This window comes from Camellia sinensis, chromosome 14 (genome assembly GCF_055761805.1).
Source record: "Camellia sinensis isolate YWXY chromosome 14, ASM5576180v1, whole genome shotgun sequence".
Classification (NCBI taxonomy): Eukaryota; Viridiplantae; Streptophyta; class Magnoliopsida; order Ericales; family Theaceae; genus Camellia; species Camellia sinensis.
In genome coordinates, this window is record NC_138974.1 from 24,589,280 (window position 1) to 24,611,102 (window position 21,823).

At 31.7% G+C, this 21,823-nt stretch overlaps 1 protein-coding gene across 1 annotated transcript; it reads right to left on the bottom strand.

The window, feature by feature from the left end:
- Window positions 1-3,091: 3,091 nt before the first annotated feature.
- LOC145807396 (mitochondrial fission 1 protein A-like) lies at window positions 3,092-17,824 on the bottom strand. The gene is made up of 5 exons (XM_082905485.1): window positions 17,577-17,824; window positions 4,394-4,532; window positions 4,044-4,165; window positions 3,625-3,688; window positions 3,092-3,482 (listed from the first exon to the last, which is right to left on the bottom strand). Exons 1-5 carry the CDS (start codon window positions 17,667-17,669, stop codon window positions 3,397-3,399), a joined length of 504 nt encoding a protein of 167 aa, XP_082761611.1. The 5' UTR covers window positions 17,670-17,824; the 3' UTR covers window positions 3,092-3,396.
- Between the last annotated feature and the right edge of the window lie 3,999 nt (window positions 17,825-21,823).

A 21,823-nucleotide genomic window follows, 5' to 3' on the forward strand; every position in this document is an offset into this window, starting at 1 on the left:
AAATTAACTGTCTTCATCACAAACTAACATCTCAGCTACAGTCTTCACTTCTGATTGGTTCTCTCCTATCTCTCCCCTCATCAAGCTGCAAAATCAAGAAATTCTTTTCTTTGTGGGAATTCACATAGTCTATTTGTGGTAGTTTTGGAATATGCTTCTCTACTTTAAAATTCAAATTTGCCACAAGTTCAGTTGCAATAGATTCATACCCTAGTCTTTTGATTAGTCATGTCATTATCTGAAATCATAATAATATTGTCTATTTTATTTTTATTTTTTGATTAGTTATTTCATTATCCGAAATCATAGTAATATTGTCTATTTTATTTATTTTTTGGATCATTTATTTTTATTTTTTTATAATTGTTGGCAGCCCACCAACAAGCATCTATCATGATCAGAACTCATTCTCATCTGCAGGATGATAAGTAGGTTGTTGAATATATGTATCACACTTTTAACAATTCCTTGTAAGTAGACTTGTACCTCACAAATGGAGTATCATTTCATTTTAATCTTTCAAAGCTCCAGAAAGAAAATGCAGGATTAGCTGTTCCAGAGAGTATTTGGAGCCTAGTTTCTTACTAGCTTTATATAAATTAAACATCTCAGAAATGTATTTTAGAAGTTCCCTTATTTAATGATGAGTTAGGTCTCTCCCAAAAAGAAAGTTCTAGGCTCTGTTTGGTTTGATTGTGAAATCATAATTCTGCCCTCCTATTCCAAGACTCTGGTTGGTTGTAATTTTCTAAAATTAATTCTAACTCCAGGTTCAAAACACATTTTAAAACATGTTTGGTAAACTAAAAGTTTTTAAATTTTGAATTTTGAATTTTGAAAAGAGTGGACTGAGTTTATCTGGTCGTTTGCCTAGACATCCTCCCGGACGTCCAACCGGTTGACTGAAAAAGTTTTTTTTTTTTTTTTGGGCAATTGCAACCTATATTTAAAAAAAAAAAAAATTATATTTGTTTTTGATTTTTTTAATATAGAAATTATTTATTTAGACCAAAATGACAAATTATTTGGTCACTTATTTAAAAATAACAAAAAAAAAAATTTAAATAAAAATTAGGGCGATTTATACTAACGGTCCTTATAATTTAATTTGGGAATTATGTCACTTTGGTTCCTGACTTTTCAATTGTAACACATTGAATCCTTAATTTTGAATCTTGTTTCAAATAAAGACAATTAAAAATTCATTGTTCAATTTCAAGGGCAAAGTGGTTAATATGATAAAATATAGGCTAGTTTGACAAAAATAAATATCAAAAATTTATTTATAATCACCAATGATAAAATTATGTCAAATTGATAAATATTTTACATATATATTTATTTATTTTAACAAATTAATTTTTAATATATGTCGGATGATGATTAAGAAATGAGTGGTTGTTTTTATTTTTATTAGATTAGTTTTTATTTTTTCAAAAGTCAAATATGACGACAACTTTGATATCATTATAAAATCAATCCATTAAATTAAAAAATCCAAAACTAAAAACATTTAATATATTCAATATATTGATTACACATTAAGAATCTAATAACCATTCATTACATGATAATCATCCAAAAATATCTGTTAATAACAAATAAAGTCATCTATTACATGATAATCATCGAAAAATATCAAAAAAAAAATCAATCATTACATAATCATTATCTAAACACATAATAAAACTTAATTTGGTAAATAAATAAATAAATAAATGTGTAAAAGATTTAGCAATTTTACATAATTATCTTTGGTAGGTAGAAATAATTTTTAAGAATTCAAAAATATTTTTTTAACATTTATTTTTGTCCGATTAGTTTATATTTTATCAAATTGACGACTATGCCTATGAGATTGAGTAATGATATCTTCAATTGTCCTTATTTGAAACAAGATTTAAAATTCACGGTCAAATGTGTCACAATTGAAAAATCAGAGACCAAAATGACACAAACTCCAAACTATAAAGACTGTTAGTGCAATTTGCCCTAAAAATTAATTTGTCACATCAATTTTTTTTTTAAAAAAAAACATTTTTAAACAAAACAATTAAAAAAAATTTCAACCAAATATACAATCAAAAAGTGAATTTAAAACACTAATAGAATATTTTTTTTAACAAAAATAAAATATATTTTTAATTATTTTAAATAAAAAAATTGCGGAATTTTTTTCGTTTTTTAAATAAAAAAATTATTGTTTTCAATAATTATTTTTTTGAATTGAATTTTAAAAAAAATTTGGTTATAAATTTTGAATAAAATTTTCAAAAGAGTGTTGAATTGTGTGTTTGGTTATAAGTTATAAATTTTTAATTAAGTTTTGAAAATTCCTTTCAAAACTTATATTTAACAATTTTTCTCATTTCAAAACTCATTTCAAAAATTCAATATTTAATTCAAAACTTTTTTTAAAACTCATAACTAAACAATTTTTTTTTTTAAAATCATAATTTAACAACTTACAAGCTCAAAATACGACTCTATACTCAAATTATGATATTCTAAAAGTAAACCAAACACTAGGCTGTGTTTGGTGTGGAGTTCAAATCATGACTGCACACCAAAATTTGAGTATGATGTTTGGTTACAACTTTCAAAATTTAATTCCACGCCATTTTTGAAAACTCGCTTCAGGCAGGATTTGAATTTTAAAATTTGGCCTATTCGGTCATCCTCCCTAATGCGGCCAATTGACCGGAACAGTGCAATTTTTTTTTTAATACTTGTTATTTTTTATATATTAAATAAAAAATATTTTCCGTATTTTTAAAATTTTTTTACGAACTTTGAATAGAATTTTGAGTTGTGTATTTAATTATAAGTTGTAAATTTTTGAATCAAATATCATATGTCACATTTTCAAAACTCATAACCGAACAAATTTTTCACACTCAAAATCATAATTTCAAAACTCACAAACTCAAAATACAATTCTATTCTTAAATCATAATTTTAAAAATTTACCAAAGGCAACCACAAGTTTTCAGCCTTTCAAAGTGAGTTTCCTTGTAACTATGCTCGAAACTAATGGAGCAGCACTAGTCTTGTTAGTAGCCAACCTGCTCTAATAAAACTTCTAAAACTATGAATGGAAAGGAAGGCATTCTATAGAATAACTCGGGAGCATTTCAAGACATATTCAATCAAGTAAACTCAAGAAAAATACAGAATAAAAACTCAGCACAACCCTCATAAGGAAAGATGCGTTTCTGACAATTCATTCTATGCATCAACATTAACTAAACTGTTCATTTTATATATGGTATCAACATAAGCCAAAATAGGATGCTCAGCCAAGAAGCTTGAAAGAAAAACCAAGGTAGGTATGGGGACAAAGGAGTGGAACTCTGACATATTTTGTTATTCACATTAGTCAAATACACCATTGGGTCAATTCCTACGAGACATTGCCGCAGCAATCCCACCAGCCAACAGTCCTACAGCAGTTGCAGCAATGCCTATTCCTATTACTCCATCTGCATTCAGGAAAGGAAGAAAAAGAGCGAAGAAAGTCCAGAAAGTTATTTATTCCTTGATTTTCAATACACTTAAAAAAAAAAAAAAAAAAAAAGGATTAAAGGGGAAAAAAGGAAAAAAGAAAAAACCGTTGGTTGTTACCTTTTGTAATCCGATCTTCAATAGCTTTCTTTAGGCTCAGGGCCTGCCTCCAATCAGGTGCAATCTACAAAATCATACCCATGTGTCAAATACAAACTTTACAAGCAACATGTAAGTATAAAAAAACAAAAATGCACTGCTCAAACCATAATGAATACATATACATCGTATTGCAATTTGGCAAGAAGTGACAACTCAAAGCACATTTACACAGAATTGTGAATGTAAGCTGCAACATAGATCAAACACCCTATCAAATACAGGGGACAATCTACAGACTGAAGAAACAAGTTAAATTTATAGTGTTGTAATAATTAAAACCCAACAAAAAAAATAAATAAAAATAATAGACAACAGAAGAAAGTATGGATGTTGATTCACAGGCCATAATTGACAAACCACAATTACAGAGATCGTACCTCCAAACATCGGTCAACAAGCTGCCTGCTCCTTGAATAGTCCCCACTTCTGTAATAACCAATAGCCAGGAGATAGAGCCTCTCTCTCATTTGCAGTGGGCTGCTAATGCCAACCAGAGAAGCTGCCAACAAGAAGGTTTTTCAAGTCACAAGAAGGTAGCTAAGTTGACCAACCAGAAAAAAGAAAAAAAGGCAACTTAATTAAAATGAAAGGAACAAATGCCCATCAATAGAAGCAAGAACACACATAATAGGCTCAATAGCATTCAGGCAAGTCCCCACTAGGTTAAAAAGCCAAAGATGCTAAATTATCTAAACAAGGATGCTAAATTCAGCATCTAGAATTTCACCTTCAAGCATAGCAATGCCACGTTGCACATCTTCTGGTCGTTTTGAGTGAACAAGAGCCCATGATAACCTCATGATACATTCACTCTTAAGTTCATCAGAGGATCTTTTCTCAGCTTCAGCAACCTCCCGCTCACAACCCTGCAAATGGATTAGGGTTTAAGAACCAGGGAAAAACAAAAGAAGAAGAAGAAAATATTAATTGTGGCACAAGTGCCTAAAAACCAGTGTGAAAGACAACCAGTAATTAAACAGCATTTATTAAAATGTTCCAACCTATTAAATTTAATTGAATTACAAAGAAGTTATTCTAAAAGTCAGTGTTGGACAGTATTGGGATCACATTCTGGACAACTGTCGGCCCATGAAAAGGAAAAATTCTTCATAAAAATTATGTGAACTGTATTGTGCTAACCTATTGGAAATAAATTAGATTAGGGGGTGTGCTGAATAAATGGTTTATGTAACACTTTATATCGAACAATGCTGCTAGCCAAATTTTTATCCAAACAAATCAACCATCTTGTCCAGTCTGGATCTTAAAAAAATAAGGATTACAAAAAAAGTTGTTGGACATGCTATGGTATGACATCTGTGCTCAGAAGGTTTTTGAGAATCACTTGGAGATGATGGGTATTAAATTCATGTGTAATTGGTTTTGAGTGCAAGTGGGAGAATGTTAGTAATTGTGCCCTCAAAAATCAATTTGTTGACTTTATTAACCGATTAAATAAATTGCTTGGCATTTTATTTTGCTTTTTTGTATATTATTATACTGGGTAATGTCATATTTAATGTTACATATGATGTGAACGTAAGGTCCCTTGGGTAACATTGTAGAAAAACATGCTAATGGTTAAAGAACCAAAAGCTGGGAGTTACGATTTTTCGGTGCCTTATAGACCCAATTAATGTTGTAGGCTATGGGTGTTGATTGGGCGTCGCCTACTATGACCTACAGGCTACACCTGTTTTGCTACTATATGATAGAATGATTAACTCCATCACTGAGGTAGTGACCTTAGGCAAATAGGTGGGTGCTATGCAATAAGTACATGTACTGAACATGATCGGTTTTGAGAATACCTATGGAATGATCACTGTTAGTTTAGAAGGTAGTTCTATTACAATGCACTTATTTTCCTTTGACCTGAGAGGCTTGTATAAATTAATTAACTATTTATTTAACTTTGATGTTGTCAATTGATGACGCCAAACCAAATGCTATACACGGACATGTTGGGTTATGTGAGTAGTAATTGATTTATATAGGTACTTAACATGGAATCCACCATTCTCAAAGTGAGAAAGTATATTCAAGTAATTTTTCCTATTAGCGTTGAACTAAAAGAAAACCAACCGTTAACTTTTTTCATAAAAATATTTTTATTTGTACATGTATAATTATAAAAGTATATTTTTAAAAAATGCTTTTGGGGTCCAATTAGAAGAAGGAAAAATTTAGAATTCACCTACATGAACTACGGTTTTTGATAGTGATAAATTTGTCCATACCTAGTAGCTCATGTGGAATATAGTTTGGTGGAAAGAAGTTTGTGACCAATTGTAAGAAAAGGCCTCAATTGTAATTCTCTACTTTTACGGGTTTAATTGTAATGTGTTGATGGACATTATTACAATTAGTGGAAGTTCTATATTACCTATTTAAAAGATAATTAAATGAAATTTTGGATAAGTTGTATCCTGCAAATTCAAGATAAAATATACACCTTTTATTTTATCTCCACAACTAAAAGATAGAGATCCCTAAGAATCTCACCTACATGCAAACTCTATCATGTGTTGTGTATATATATTAGACATATTTGATACAAAAATTGGCCATCATAATTTTTAAGGTCTGTAGAAAAATACACACAAAATAAAAACAAGAGGGTGCAAGGCAAGGTTTTAAAAAGCGGCCGCAACCGTTACGTAACGCCGTTACGTAACGGTTTTGGCAGTTACCGCCACCCGTTACGGCCGCTTTTGCAGTGTGATTGAAATTCATAGGTGTGTCGGCTGTAGCGGCTGCCGTAGCAGTCGTAACGGTGCCGTAACAGCTGTAACGGCCTGTTACGCACCGTTACGTAATGGTTCCAAATTGTTTCTTTTGAAAAAACACAAAAAAAAAAGTTGAAAAATGGGGAAAAAGGGATAGAGAGAAGAGGGAAGATAAAAGAGAGAAAATGGATGAGCAAGAGATAGAGAGAGACAAGAGGGAAGATGAAGAACATATTGATTTGTTGAAACTATAAGACTTATGCTATTCTATTCAGCTGCTATCACTAAACCATTTTGTTTGTGTGTGTCTATCTATATATTGTTTGAAAATAATAATAATAATACGTGTGGTCATTATCTATTTGACTTGGTTAAAATATGTATATATATATATATATATATTTAGGCTTTTATTTATTCTCTTACTTTTGTCATTGTTTATCTTATATATAATAGTTAGTGATTGATTTTTTGTATAATATAAAGTCGTTAATTATTAAAATAAAATATAAAAAACTCAGTTTATAGTGATTTAGAAATATAAAATATATTGGATCATACTTAAAAATTTGCAAAAATTGATCAGTATTTATTTTTAGCCCAATAAATATGATCATGGAAAAAAATATGCATATCGGTAAGTTTTTTTCAAATTGTGCAAAAAATAAAAAAATTCACGGTTCCGGTTACCGCAACCGTTACACTACGGCCTTTACACCCCGCAACCGCAACCGCATCACCGCCACCGTTACGGCGACCGCAACCGCTTTTCAAAACCTTGGTGCAAGGTGAATCACTTTGGAGGCGAGACACTTGGATCGCTTGGTGAGGTGCTAACAACACGCTTGGATTGAGATATTTTTGATTGTGTAATCAGGTGGTGTTTCTTTGAAAGAAATTATTTTTCAAATAAGCTTTCGTTGGTATCAGAGCCACGCTACTTTGATTGCATAAATCTATATATTTTGTTTTTTCATATTTTGATTGAATATTCAATGTTGTCTTGCGTGATTGCAGATTATATAATTTGTGAATATATAATTTATATTCTTTTCACATGCAATATGAAATTTAAAAAATAAATAAACAAAAAAAGGACAAACAGTATTAAAAAAAAAAAGTTACTGTTTATAATGGACATGATGATTAGTTTGCACCTTGCTATTTCTTGTTTTTGATTTTTGTTGCTGGATTGGTCTAAGGCAAACTTTCACATGGAATTATTATTTTACTTTTTATTTTTTACTGATCGCATGTAGCCATATTCATGATTACAAATATATTGTTTTTTAGTGGGTTTCATGTTGCTGTATGATAGCATGTAACTTAATTTGCTAATTTATGGGGATAAATTAGTTACAAATATTATTGGTACCCTATTTTAATGATCAAGTGTTGAATAGGATTATTTTAAGAAAATAATGCCCATAATAAAAATTCTGATTAATTGGGATTCAAATGATACTAAAAGGGTCGGTTGGGTTTTAATTAATTAGTTTGTTTTATTTATTTTGTGAAAAGTATAAGTGTGACTAGTGGGAGTGTCAGCTAAAATGAAGGCATAATCTTAAATGTTCATGCTATGTATCTAAACAATGGTTTGCACTTAAACAAATACTATACGGTAATCAAAAGGTGTCATTTGAGTTGATTTGGAGGCCAAAACAAAAAATTGGGAGTCATAAATAAATTTAATTTTTCTAACCGAAAAAGAAAAATGATAACATGAGATGATATTATGATGGGCAGTAGCTACCCACCCATTCAAAGTATGTTCATTTATTTCAAAAGAAATTTTTGTACATGCAGGATTGGTTTCCCAATGCTCACCACGAATGTTTTAACTATAAGTGTTATATTTGTGGGGTTATAAAATGTTTAGGATTGTTTGAATGATAATTCTAGTGAGCATTACCATAGTAAATTCAAAATCCCACATCCTATGGATTTTTATACAATGCAATACTTATATTCTTCTGACACATGTTTTACTTTTTAATTTTTAACATATGCAGTTGAAAATGACCAACTTTAATCCTTTGTCCAAAATTCTTGATGATAATTGTTTGATTGGACCAACTATGCAGATGGGAAGAAAAATTTTACAATTGTCCTCACTGCTGAAAAATTGAACCATGTCCTAACCACTGATCCATCTGCACTCCCTGGGGCGGATGCCACTGATGAACAGCGTGAGGCTGCTAGGAAGTGGCATGAGGCGGATGATGTTGCAAAATGCTACATATTGGCCTCAATGACCAATGTGCATGAGGGTGTTCCAACTGCAAAAGACAAGATGGTTAACTTGAAAGAAATGTGTGGAGAACAGAGCAGAAGTGCACACCAAATGAAAGGTTTGATGTCCACCAAAATGGTGGAAGGTACTCTAGTATGGGAACATGTTCTGAAAATGATATCTTTCATTAACATACTGGAAACTTTGGGTGCAGATGTTGATAGTGAAACTAAAATTGATGTGATCCTTTCATCTTTATCAGATTTTTATAATCAGTTTATTTTGAATTACAATATAAATAAGATGATTGTTGCACCATCAGAGTTGCTTAATATATTGCAAGCAGCAAAGGATCTTATTAAAAAGAGCCAACCCACTGTGTTGATCAGTGAGAAGGAAGGTCCTAGAAAATTCAAGCCAAAGGGCAAGAATAATTTTAATAAGAAATCTATGGGCTCTAAGTTCTCTGGAAAAACACAAGGTGTTTTTAAAAAGAGCATAGATAAAAAGAAAAGCAAAGAAAATTGTTTCCATTGCGGAAAGCCTGGCCATTGGAAGAGAAATTGTCGTCATTATTTGACGACATTGAAAAAGGACAAACCTTCGGAAGGTACGTCAAATTTGCTTGTTATTGAAACCAATTTATTGATTGGTCCTCCTAATGCTTGGTGTGTAGACTCTAGTGCGACCTCACATATTTGCAGTATGTTGCAGGGGTTCAAGGAGACCAGAAGGCTTAAGGAAGGGAAGATGCTAATAAAGTTGGGAATAAATGCAACAGTTGCTGCAGTTTCTATAGGAACTTTTTATTTGGAATTATCATTTAATAGGACTCTAGTTTTAGAAGATTGTCTATTTGTGCCAAACATTTGTGGAAATTTAATTTTTGTTTCAAAGTTAATTTCGTTGGGATATTGTTTTTTCTTTTCTTCGAAAGTTGTTATTAAGCACAATAATAAATTTGTGGATTCTGGCATTTTAATAGACGGCCTTTATTTTATTAGTCCTATTGATAATTCTATTAATTGTGTTAGGTATGATACATCCACTAGTATGTTACCCTTGAAAAGGAAAAGGGATGTTAATCAAACTTACATGTGGCACTCTAAACTTGGTCATATTAATTTAGAATGTCTAAATAGATTGGTCAAGGATGGGCGTTTAGATTTTTTGAAAATTGAGCCTTATCCAATTGGTGAGCCCTACTTGCAAGGAAAAATGACTAAAATTCCATTTCTAGGAAAAGGAATTAGAGCCACAGAAGCTTTGGAATTAATACATAGATGTTTGTGGTCCAATAAATCACATGGCAAGAGGTGGTTTTTACTATTTCATTAAATTCACCGATGATTATTCTAGATATGGTTATTTGTACGTAATGAAACATAAGTCTGAATCCTTTGAAAAGTTCAAGAAATTTCGTAGTGAAGTAGAAAAGCAACTTGGAATCAAAGCTCTTCGATCAAATCGTGGGAGAGAATACCTTTTAGATGATTTTTGAATTATTTAAAAAAGAATGGTATCATATCTCAATTAATCCCCACGGGCACACCACAAAATAATGGGGTGGCTAAAAGAAGAAATAGAACCTTATTAGCTATGGTTCGTTCAATGATGAGCATATCAGAACTGCTAATTTCCTTTTGGGGATTTGCATTAGAAACTACTATTTATTTGTTAAATAGAGTTCCTACTAAATCAGTTCCTAAAACTCCATATGAATAATGGATTGGAAAAAAGCCTAGTCTAAAGCATATTAGGATATTGGGGTAGTTCAGCACATGTGAAAAAGCACAACTGTCGATAAATTGGAATTGAGAACTGATAGATGCATTTTCCTTGGATATCCTAAGACGGCATTTTGTTACAATTTTTATAATCCTAAAGAACAAAACATTATTGTTAGCAGAAATGCTATTTTTTTAGAAGAGGATTACATTTTCAATGAAAATAGAACAAGAACTGTTCTTGAAGTAACTGACATTTCAATGAATGGGGCAAGTAGCCAAAGTGAAGGACAAATAAATAAGCCCACTGAACTAATTGTTGCACAAGAACCTCGGCGTGGTAAAAGGATCATTAGACCTCCAGTTAAGTTATCGTTGTTAAATGAGATTTATCAGATGGAACTAGAATTGTATGATGATGATCCATTTACATACAAAGAGGCAATTAATGACAAAGATGCTAGACATTAGCAAAAAGCCATGGAATTTGAAATGGACTCAATGTATTCTAATAAGGTTTGGACGTTAGTAGATGAACCTGGGGGTATTAAACCCGTAGGTTGCAAATGGGTATATAAAAGAAAATTAGGACCCAATGGAAAGGTAGAGACCTACAAAGCAAGATTAGTAGCAAAAAGATATAACCAAAAGACTGGTATCGATTATGAAGAAACTTTTTGGCCAATAGCCATGCTAAAGTCCATAAGGATTCTTTTGTCAATTGTTGCACACCATGATTTTGAAATTTGGCCAATGGATGTCAAAACCGCATTCTTGAATGGCTATATTCAAGAAGAAATTCATATGCACCAACCAGAAGGTTTTACATCTCATGGTGAAGAAAATAAAGTGTGCAAATTAGCGAGGTCCATTTATGGTCTCAAGCAAGCATCTCGGAGTTGGAATATTCGTTTTGACGAGGCAATCAAATCGTTTGGTTTCTCGCGAAATATGGATGAACCTTGTGTTTACAAGGTGGTTAGTGGGAGTGCCAAAGTATTTTTAGTTCTCTATGTTGATGACATACTACTTCTTGGGAATGATATAGGAGCAATGTCATCAGTCAAAGATTGGCTATCTAATCACTTTGCAATGAAAGACCTTGGTGAAGCTAGTTATATACTCGGGATCAAATTATTTAGAGACCGAAAGAAAAGATTACTTGGTCTTTCACAAGTCAATTATATTGACAAAGTCTTGGCAAGATTTAGAATGCAAGATTCCAAGAAAGGGTTCCTACCCTTTAGGCATGAAATTCATCTAAGGGAATGGCACCAAAAACATGAGAGGAGAGAGAGAAAATGAGAAATATTCCTTATGCTTCGGCAGTGGGAAGTCTCATGTATGCAATGCTTTGTACTAGGCCTGACATTTGTTACGCAGTGAGTGTTGTGAGTAGATACCAATCCAATCCAGGTCCAAAGCATTGGACAGCAATGAAATACATTTTGAAATATTTGAAAAGGACTAAATACTATTTTCTAGTGTTTGGTAGTGAAAATTTGGTTGTTGAAGGTTACACCGATTTAGATTTTCCATCTGATATCGATGATAGAAAATCAACTTCTGAATTTGTGTTCACTCTTTGAAAGGGAGCAATAAGTTGGAGAAGTTGCAAGCAAGGTACCACTGCAGATTCTACAACTAAAGGAGAGTATGTGGCTACAGGTGAAGCTGCAAAGGAAGCCGTTTGGATTCGCAAGTTCATTCAAGAACTAGACGTTGTCCCAACAATTGAATCTCCTATAATTGTTTATTGTGACAACACTGGTGCTATTGCACATGCTATCGAGCCTAGGGCTCATCAAAGGACAAAGCACATTGAGCGTAGATTTCACTTGATACGTGATATCATCCATAGAAGAGATATGTCAATAGCAAAGATTGCATCTGCTGAAAATGTTGCAGATCCTTTCACAAAAGCCTTAACTCAAAAGGTTTTTGAGAAGCACTTAGAGATGATGGGTATTAAATACATGTGTAATTGGTTTCTAGTGCAAGTGGGAGAATGTTAGTATTTGTGCCCTCAAAAACCAATATGTTGACTTTATTAACTGGTTAAATAAAATGCTTGCCATTTTATTTTGCACTTTTGTATATTATTATTCTGGGTAATGTTATATTTAATGTTACATATAATGTGAACATGAGATCCCTTGGGTAACATTGTAAAACAACATGCTAATGGTTAATGAACCAAAAGCTGGGAGTTATGATTTTTCAGTGCCTTGTAGACCCAATTGATATTCTAGGCTATGGGTGTTGATTGGGTGTCACACTACTATGGCCTACACATGTTTTGCTGCTATGTGATAGAATGATTAACTCCATCATTGAGGTAGACCTTAGGCAAATAGGTGGGTGTTATGCAATAAGTACATGCACTGAACATGATCGGTTTTGAGAACACTTAGGGAATGATCACTGTTAGTTTAAAAGGTAGTTCTATTACAATGCACTTATTTTCCTTTGACCTAAGAGACTTGTATAAATTAATTAACTATTCATTTAACTTTGATATTGTCAATCGGTGACGCCAAACCAAACGCTACACACAGACATGTTGAATTATGTGAGTGGTAATTGATTTATATAGGTGCTTAACATGGAATCCACCATTCTCAAACTGAGAAAGTATATTCAAGTAATTTTTCCAATTAACGTTGTACCAAAAGAAAACCGGCCGATAACTTTTTTCATAAAAATATTTTTATTTGTACATGTGTAATTATAAAAGTATATTTTTGAAAATGCTTTTGGGGTCCAATTAGAAGAAGGAAAAATTTAGAATTCACCTACATGAGCTATGATTTTTTATAGTGATAAATTTGTCCATACCTAGTAGCTCATGTGGAATATAGTTTGGTGGAAGGAAGTTTGTGACCAATTGTAAGAAAGGGTCTCACTTTTAATTCTCTACTTTTAGGGGTTTAATTGTAATGTGTTGATGGGCATTATTACAATTAGTGGAAGTTCTATATTATCTATTTAAAAGATAATTAAATGTAAAATTGGATAAGTTGTATCTTGCAAATTCAAGATAAAATATACGTCTTTTATTTTATCCCCATAACAAAAAGATAGAGATCCCTATGGATCCCACCTACATGCAAACTCTATCATGTGTTGTGTATATATATCAGACATATTTGATACAAAAATTGGCCATCAGAATTTTTAAGGTCTATAGAAAAATACACACAAAATAAAAACAAGAGGGTGCAAGGTGAATTACTTTGGAGGCGAGACACTTCGATCGCTTGGTGAGGTACTTGGATTGAGGTATTTTAGATTGTGTAATCAGGTGGTATTTCTTTGAAAAAAATTATTTTTCACCCGCAAACTTTCATTTCCACAACCATCTCAGAACACAGTAGGAGTACTTTTTTTGAAGTACTTCCCATCAAATTTAAAACCAATAACATGACATTAAGAAAGGAATAATAATAATAAATTCAATAAAAGAAACAAATCACAAGGCAAAAGAAAGAAACACATGGCAGTATATGTATGATAGAGAAGAGAGGTATAACTGCAAAAAAAGATGTGATGGGAACTGCAAACATCATGAGATCACAAAGTCATCGTATAACACTCACCAGCTAAGCATGGGACCATAAATTGTTTACGGTCAATGCATTGATCCAGTTACTGATCGAACTTTAGTCAAAATCACAAACCTTTGGAACACTAAATTTTTTCATTAAAGTAGATATGACACATCCACAAAACTTATCACGTCTTTTACCTTATCAATGTATCATCTAGATATCGCTGGAAAAAGAAAACATAGCAATATTCCTAAACTTTACAGCATTGAAAGATTGTTACAAAACTGCAGAACAATACTACATCATCAATTGGTGAATGTTGGACGGTTGGAATTTAAAAATTAGGCCCTAAAGCACAGCACTTGCAACTCTCTCTCTCTCTCTCTCTCTCTCTCTCTCTCTCTCTCTTGTATCCTATTGTAATTTAAAAAGTAATTATGGTTTCACAGTTACATATCACATACACCATTAACAAAGATTTCACCATGCAAGCAAATAAACACAATTCCAAGCAATGTTTTGTTCATATGGTTCCAAACTGGAAAAAATTCATGATTTTTTTTTATTTTTTATTTTTAAATTCACAACTTTATCTTATCATCCACTAGTAATATTTCTAAACATAGAAAGTTTATAACATCAACCTTTCAAAGTAAATTTGATGATTACCATATGGTTGACTGATTGTCTTATCACTTTGTTGATCATCTTAACATAAGTAGGTAACTTCAATAATTCCAACATGTAAAAATTATATATTAAAAGAAAATATTTAATTTTTTTTAAATGCATATTCTACATGTATTGCAGTTTGTAAGAATCTCTTTAAACTTTCTGGTCGTTTTTTTAAAAGAGGGTATTTATTTGTTTATTTGCTTATAAAGAAATATGTATAGATAACTCAACTCAAGAAGCCTTTGTCCCAATTACTTGAGTTAGCTACATCGATCTATTTACTATAATTGATTCTATTGAAATTAATATCCCCAGTTAAGTTGTAACCAATAAATGAATACTTTTATCACATCCAAGGGAATTGATTCAGGTTAATAATGTCTCTAGATCACTAAGGCTGTGTTTGGTTCATGGATTTGAGAAGGGATTTAAAAAGGGAAAATGTGTGTGAAATGTAATTATATTTTCAATGGTGCTACACACACCAATTACTATATTAATTAGTGTACCAACACATGCTATAGCAATGTAATTACAAAAGGGCAAATTACATAAATGGTCCCTATAGTTTACCCATGGTTGCATTTTGGTCCCTGTATTTCTAATTTCATCAATTTTGCCCCTACAGTTTTGGTTTTTGGCTCTATGTGGTCCAATAGTTAACAACCGTTGAGTTTTTGGACGGAAACTCCACACGTGCCTTGCACGCACGAGACTTGCAAGGGCAAGGTTGTCATTTTGACAACCCCACCAATTTTCTTTCCAACTTTCTCTTGAACCAAACACCCACTTCTCCCCATCTCCACCACACCACCGCCCATGGCATCCGCCACGAAATCCCTAATCCAAACCCTAAGATGTTACATGAAGAAGCCATGGGAGATCACCGGACCCTATGCTCACCCACAATACAAGGACGCCGTCCCCAAAGCCACCGAGTACCGCGTCTTCTGCCCCGCCACCGTCCCCGTCAAGTCCATCATCCCAACCTCCGATCCAGAAACTATCTACGACATCAAGTACTTCTCTTGCGATCAGCGCCAAAACCACCATCCGATTTGACAAACCATCTTGAAGAAATTTGATATCGAGAAGATGATGAAGGAGACGACTTTCGATGTCAATGACTTTCCCAGGCCTTATTTGACTTCTATGATTGAGGAGGATTTGGATGCCATTGGCGGAGGTTACCAGAAATGAGGTTAATCATTTGATTTTTCCATAAAATTGTTTGAATTTAGGGTTTGTTTGATGATGATGAATTGTTTATCTGTTCAAATTATGTAATAAATAAATTGTGTAGGTATTTTCTATTTATTGGCTTTTTGGGTATTTATTGTTTTTTTTTTCTTTTTTATTTATGTTTCTGCATTCTCATCCCCCTCAAGCTTGTTGTCATAATAATTGTAGGGTTTTTACATAGAAAGAATTGATGCTCCATTTTAGTTTTGCTTTTGTAAATCACTGGAATTAGGTTTGACTGATACAGTTATAAAGCATTGGATTTCTTGTATTATTTAGCTTGAGGCAGGGATTTTAGAAATGCAGCAGTTATTCATTTGGAATTAGGAATTTTCTGTGGAGTTTCATTGAAACTGAATAATTTTATAGTGGACCGTAAATAATTGGGTTTGATAGTAAATAATTTTATATAATAAATTGCATACAGATTTTTCTCTTTATTGGCTTTAGGGCATTTTTGATGTTTCTGGATTATCATCCCCTCGAGCTTGTTCTCATAACTGTATGACAACCATGCCCTTGCAAGTCCCGTGCGTGCAAGGCACGCGTGGGGTTTCTGTCCAAAAACAAGACGGCTATTAACTACTGGACCACATAGAGCCAAAAACCAAACTGTAGGGGCAAAATTGATGAAATTAGAAGTACAGGGACCAAAATGCAACCACGGGTAAACTATAACGACCATTTTTGTACTTTGCCCATTTCAAAATTATGGACTCCACCCATTATACAAACTACAAAAACTCAAAGCCAATAAAACTACACATCATTCGTTAGTACACTGGTAAACCAATTGGTGTGTATAGCTTTATTCTTATATTTTACAGAGGAAATATCATTTTGCCCCCCAAAGTATCACGCGTTTTTCACGTTGACCCCCACACTTCGATTTATTTCAATTTAGTACCTGAACTTTTCACAAATTGATCAATTAGACCCCTGTCGTCACCTTCCGTTTATAATTGGACAGAATGCACTGACGTGGCATTTAAAATTTCATTTTACCCCCCAAACTATACCTTAAAAATCAATTTATCCCCCAAATTAAAAATCAATTTGCCCTCCAAACTATACTTTAAAAATCAATTTGCCCCCCACATCAACACATTCCGTCCAATTGTGGACGGAAGGTGTCGGCAGGGATCTAATTGATCAATTTGTGAAAATTTCAGGTACTAAATTGAAATAAATCGAAGTATGGGGGTCAATGTGAAAAACACGTGATAGTTTGGGGGAAGAAAATTATATTTCCTCTATTTTACATGCATTTCACCTACATTTTCTCTTTTTCTTTTCAAATCTCTTCTTTCCGAATCCATGAACCAAAGAAACACAACCTAAGGGCCCATTTAGTAGAGCAAATGAAATCATTTCATTTTGTGTGGATATTGAACATGATTACAAACTAGGACATCCAAATTTATGTAATCTAATATGTAAATAATTAAATTCTAAAATTGCCTGATTCACTTGACATTTATGGGAGAACCAAACCACCATACCATATTCAATTGTTTATAGTCGAACAAAGCAATAATTAAATCAAATTCGATGCATAAAAACAAGGTCTAATCAACGAGAAATGAAATCAGAGAGAGATAATCAATCAAAACTAAAGCCTAATTTCCATTTCCAAAGCAATTGGTCGTCGAATACAAACGAAGCAAGGTTAGGATAAAAGTGAGCAAGCAAATCAATGACATGCTGAAGAAGAAGATCAATGGAATTCGAGACAAAAACAGACACATACAGAGACGATGTCGCCATCGCACCAAGGAATCTCATCGCCACCGCTGAAGAAATTGCCCACCGACTCGAAGAATTTCCCAATCGCCGCTTCCATTTACGTTCTCTCTGCTTCGAGAGGGCTGATGTGATGATATAATTATAATAAATTACCAATACCCTCTGCTTAAAGACAAATTCTGGGGTTGGTTTTGGCATTTTGGGTTTTTAATTACTCTTATTTTATTTAAATATGTTATTTTAGTTTTGTGTATGTATTTAGTTGAATTTTTTATTCCATTGTTATATTGAAAACCATATTTGAAATGACGTGGGTAGAGAAATGAAAAAATTATTCCTAATGATTGAATGATTGCGCACTTATTTTCAAAAGTAAAATCAACTTTTCGCCAACTTTCAAATGAGTTGTACTTGTTTTTTATTGATAAATTACATTTATATCTTCTGATATTTAAGTTTAATATATATTATTTTTTGACATTTGAAAAATTATACTAATTCTATTATTGTAATTATTTAGACAGAATGAAAATATTGAATTCATGCACTCTCTTTTTTCCTACTTTACTTTACTTCCTTTTTCTTTTTCTTTTTTTTTCGTTATTTGCTTCACTTTTTTTCCCCCAATATAATTTTCTTTATTTTTCTACTAGAGTTGTTGCATTTTATATAAATAGTGAGGTTTGTGAAATGAGACTATTAACTACAGGAGTGAGAATATAATTTTCAGAACGTCAATGAGTGAGATGTAATTGGACCAAATCTCAGGGGCATTAGTGTAATTTACTCATTTTTTATTTACATATACTTTTTGACTTTTTTTTAAAAAAAAAAAAACTACTTTGAGGCTATTTTAGTTCCTAAATTCGCTTCTCAAACAACTTCTTCTCTAAAAGCATTCTCATTGGATCTCCTAAGACCATCTCCAACGGTTCACCAAAATTGATATCAAATTCAAATTTTGATGAAAAAGCTACTGTTCACTGCTCCAACGGTTGCACCAAATGAATATCAGATTGAGATTTCATCAAAAAATTCATCAAACTGATGACGAAATACTGATTTCACCAAAACACTGTTGGTGACAGTTGGAGGGAGACCAACCGGTCAACCAGCCGGTTGACCAACCGGTCGACCGCCAAAAGGTTCAAACAGTTCCAAAAAAAGGTTAAAACAGTAAAAAAATAAATAAATAAAATAATTTTTGCCTTACCGGTTGACCAGCCGATCGACCACTAAAAGGTTCAAAAAGTTCAAAAAAAAAAAAAAAAAAAAATTCGCTTAACCGGTCGACCAACCGGTTGTCCTGGCGCAAATTTGATGAAAGTTCACCGTTGGAGCGAGTGATATCAGATTTGGTAAAATGGATCATTTTTTACTCAGATTTAATGAAAAAAGAAATGCACCGTTGGAGATGCTCTAAATCCATCCCTTACCCAATTTAGGGATTCTTTCTTCATAAAATCAATCACATCAGCTCCCCTAAAGCAACATTATAAGAAATGCTAAAGTTGCTCCCCAAATGTGGGGAACAACTCTTCACCCCCCAAAAATATAAAATTATTTTTTATTCAACCATCATTGGCTCTTAAGCGTCTCCATCCCCAAAAATATAAAATATAAAATAATTAAAAAAATATTTTATTATAATAGAGAAAGGATAGGGAGCTTGTTGGGAGAAATAAATGAAAAAGTAATTCTTAAAATAGAGAATGAAATTGTAATAACCCATTTTTTTATTTTTAAAATAGCCAGTGTATAATTTAATTGAGCAAATTTTTGAATTTGATTGCTGTGTAAATTTTGTGCGAAAATAGTTCGGTTTTGTATTTTTTTAAAATAGTTTCCGATCTCAGAAAATTATGAAATTTTTATATGTTGTTCACATACGAGTCTAGCACGTTGGGTAAAAATTTTAGAATTTATTGATGAGCATTTATTTTATGAAAATTTACGGACTGATTGGTGTTCAGTTTAATTTATAGCAAAATTCTGTTATTTAATTTTGAATGTTTAGATCATGATTTGGATAAATTTGTTGGGTCTATTTTGGTATATAATTGGACCATGTTTGGCTTATGGTGGGACCCATGACTTAGTTTTAATTTAATTTGAGTTTATTTTGTGACTCATGTTTAACTGTTTGGTTCTTTTTAATTATGTGATTGGTAGTAACCACCTTGAGAGTTGTTATTATTTATTATATAGGAGTTATAATAAATATTTAATAGTTGATTTTATGATGTGTGTCATATGATGAAAAATTATATATTTTATAAAGAATGAAAATGTGTGTATTTCGTAGTGAGCAAAATATTATATTTTGTGGTATACAAAAATATTATATTTTGTGATGAGAAAAATTATATCATTGTATAATTTATATTATAAATTTTTTTGAAATATTATTACAAAAATTATATTTTTGAGGAAACTAAATTTTAGAAAGCAAACCCCTGTGAGTAGCCTCCCCACTTTTCTTTCCATCTTTTCATTTCCTTTCATGATTCATTTTTTTTGGCTGGGAGCATAGAGCTCCACCTCTCTCTCTCTCTCTTCCTTTTATTGTTGGCTTAAGCTTTGAGTTTAGAGTGAAAGTTTTTAGAGTGAGATTTTGCAAAAGTGTTGTAAATAAAAGTCGGAGAGCTCGTCGTGGTCTTTGCAATGGTAGTCTCGGATTCATGATCGGGCAAGATTTGCCTTTCAAATCTGCTTTTTTTCATTATTTGAGGTTGGGACTTTCTTTATATTTTTACATTAAAGCTATGTTAGGGTTATTTTGAGAAAAATATATCATTATAAGAGGTATTGTATATATATATATATATATTTTCAGATTTTTGTCTGGTAATTTTTGGAAGAAAAATTATGTTGAAATGTTAAGAATGTTGGCATTTTGAGATTGATTTGGGAAAATCATTTTGTGTTGATAATTTTGTAAAGAAATCCGAAAATAAAATTTAATAGTTGTATGGATTGTCTCTACATCATATTATGGTTAGATGATTTATTTTGAGAAATATAAAGTTAATTTTTTTTTAATCTTTGATTTGGAATTTATTTTTGAGAAAAATAAATTAATGTTGAGGAATATGGAGTAAATACTTAAGTAGGAATTACAGAGTTGTTTTGGGATTAAAAACTCTAAAAATGTTATATTCATGATATTTTATAAAAGATGATATGTTGATGATTAAGTTGTGTCTAGTTTTATGAAAATAAAAATGTGAAATGTGAACTTTCAAACTCATAACTTTGAAAATGTTAATATTGAGTATATTTCATAATTTTTAATGTAAACATCATGTTGGTTAAGTAATTTTAGAAAAAGTTGTGAAATTGTTATTGGTAGAGAATTTGGTAAAAATATTACCTCTTTAAATAGCTTGGCATGAAAAATGGTTATGTTTGAGGGATGAGGCATATGAAGTTAGGTTTGGTATTATTAATTTGAATTTTTTTTTAATGTAATTAACTTACTGATTTAGTGAATTAAATTAGTTTTGATTAAAAGGTTATATCCGTTATGGTTAAAAGTGTGTTATTGAGATTATACCATAACTTTTGACATAGTAGGATAGAAATGATAATAATTAATAAGTAGGGATTTCCTTTGAGTTATATATATGTTTTTGCAAGATTTAGATGATTTTCGAAATCATCCTTTCATTTATTTTGAAAATTGATTGTTGATTCAAGAAGATGAGAGATTTTTTTTGAAAGTGAGTTTACTTTCTTGTTCCTTTTAAAATAGAAATTGAGGGTTTAAACTATGAGGATTGAAGAGAGATGTTTTTGGTGACTTTCTTTCAATAAATGAAGATGAGTGGTTTTGGTGAGAAAACCTAGAAATTTGGGGTTTTTTAAATAAAGATGAAGACAATCTTTGAAGACATAGTTATATTTATTTTGTGTGCCAAAATATATGATGGTTTTCATGGAATATGAGAATTGTTGAAATTTTGGAAATTGTTGTTCAAAATGTTGATATAGTCTTGAAGTGACTAAATGGTTGAGATTACTCTAAGTGTGAGAATTATGTTGCCCCATGGATGAGTTGGAATAAAAGTATTTATATTCATCTTGAGAAATTAAATTGAAATAAGAAATGAGAATTTTGATCACAATGAGAATATTGTGTGGAAATGTTGAAAGTGGAATAAATATTGCATTGTATTATTAATCATTGCATTGGCATATCAATTCATTTGATAATGATGAACTTTGAAATTTGATTTGAAAACTTTGCAT

Bases quoted from the DNA above. Each gene is read 5' to 3' on its own strand.
- LOC145807396 (XM_082905485.1), bottom strand. From the start codon at position 17,669: ATGGAAGCGGCGATTGGGAAATTCTTCGAGTCGGTGGGCAATTTCTTC. The intron at 3,689-4,043 runs GTACGATCTCTG...ATGATTTTGTAG, and splicing joins TTGTTGACCGATGTTTGGAG to ATTGCACCTGATTGGAGGCA. The intron at 3,483-3,624 runs GTAACAACCAAC...TCCTGAATGCAG, and splicing joins TGAAGATCGGATTACAAAAG to ATGGAGTAATAGGAATAGGC.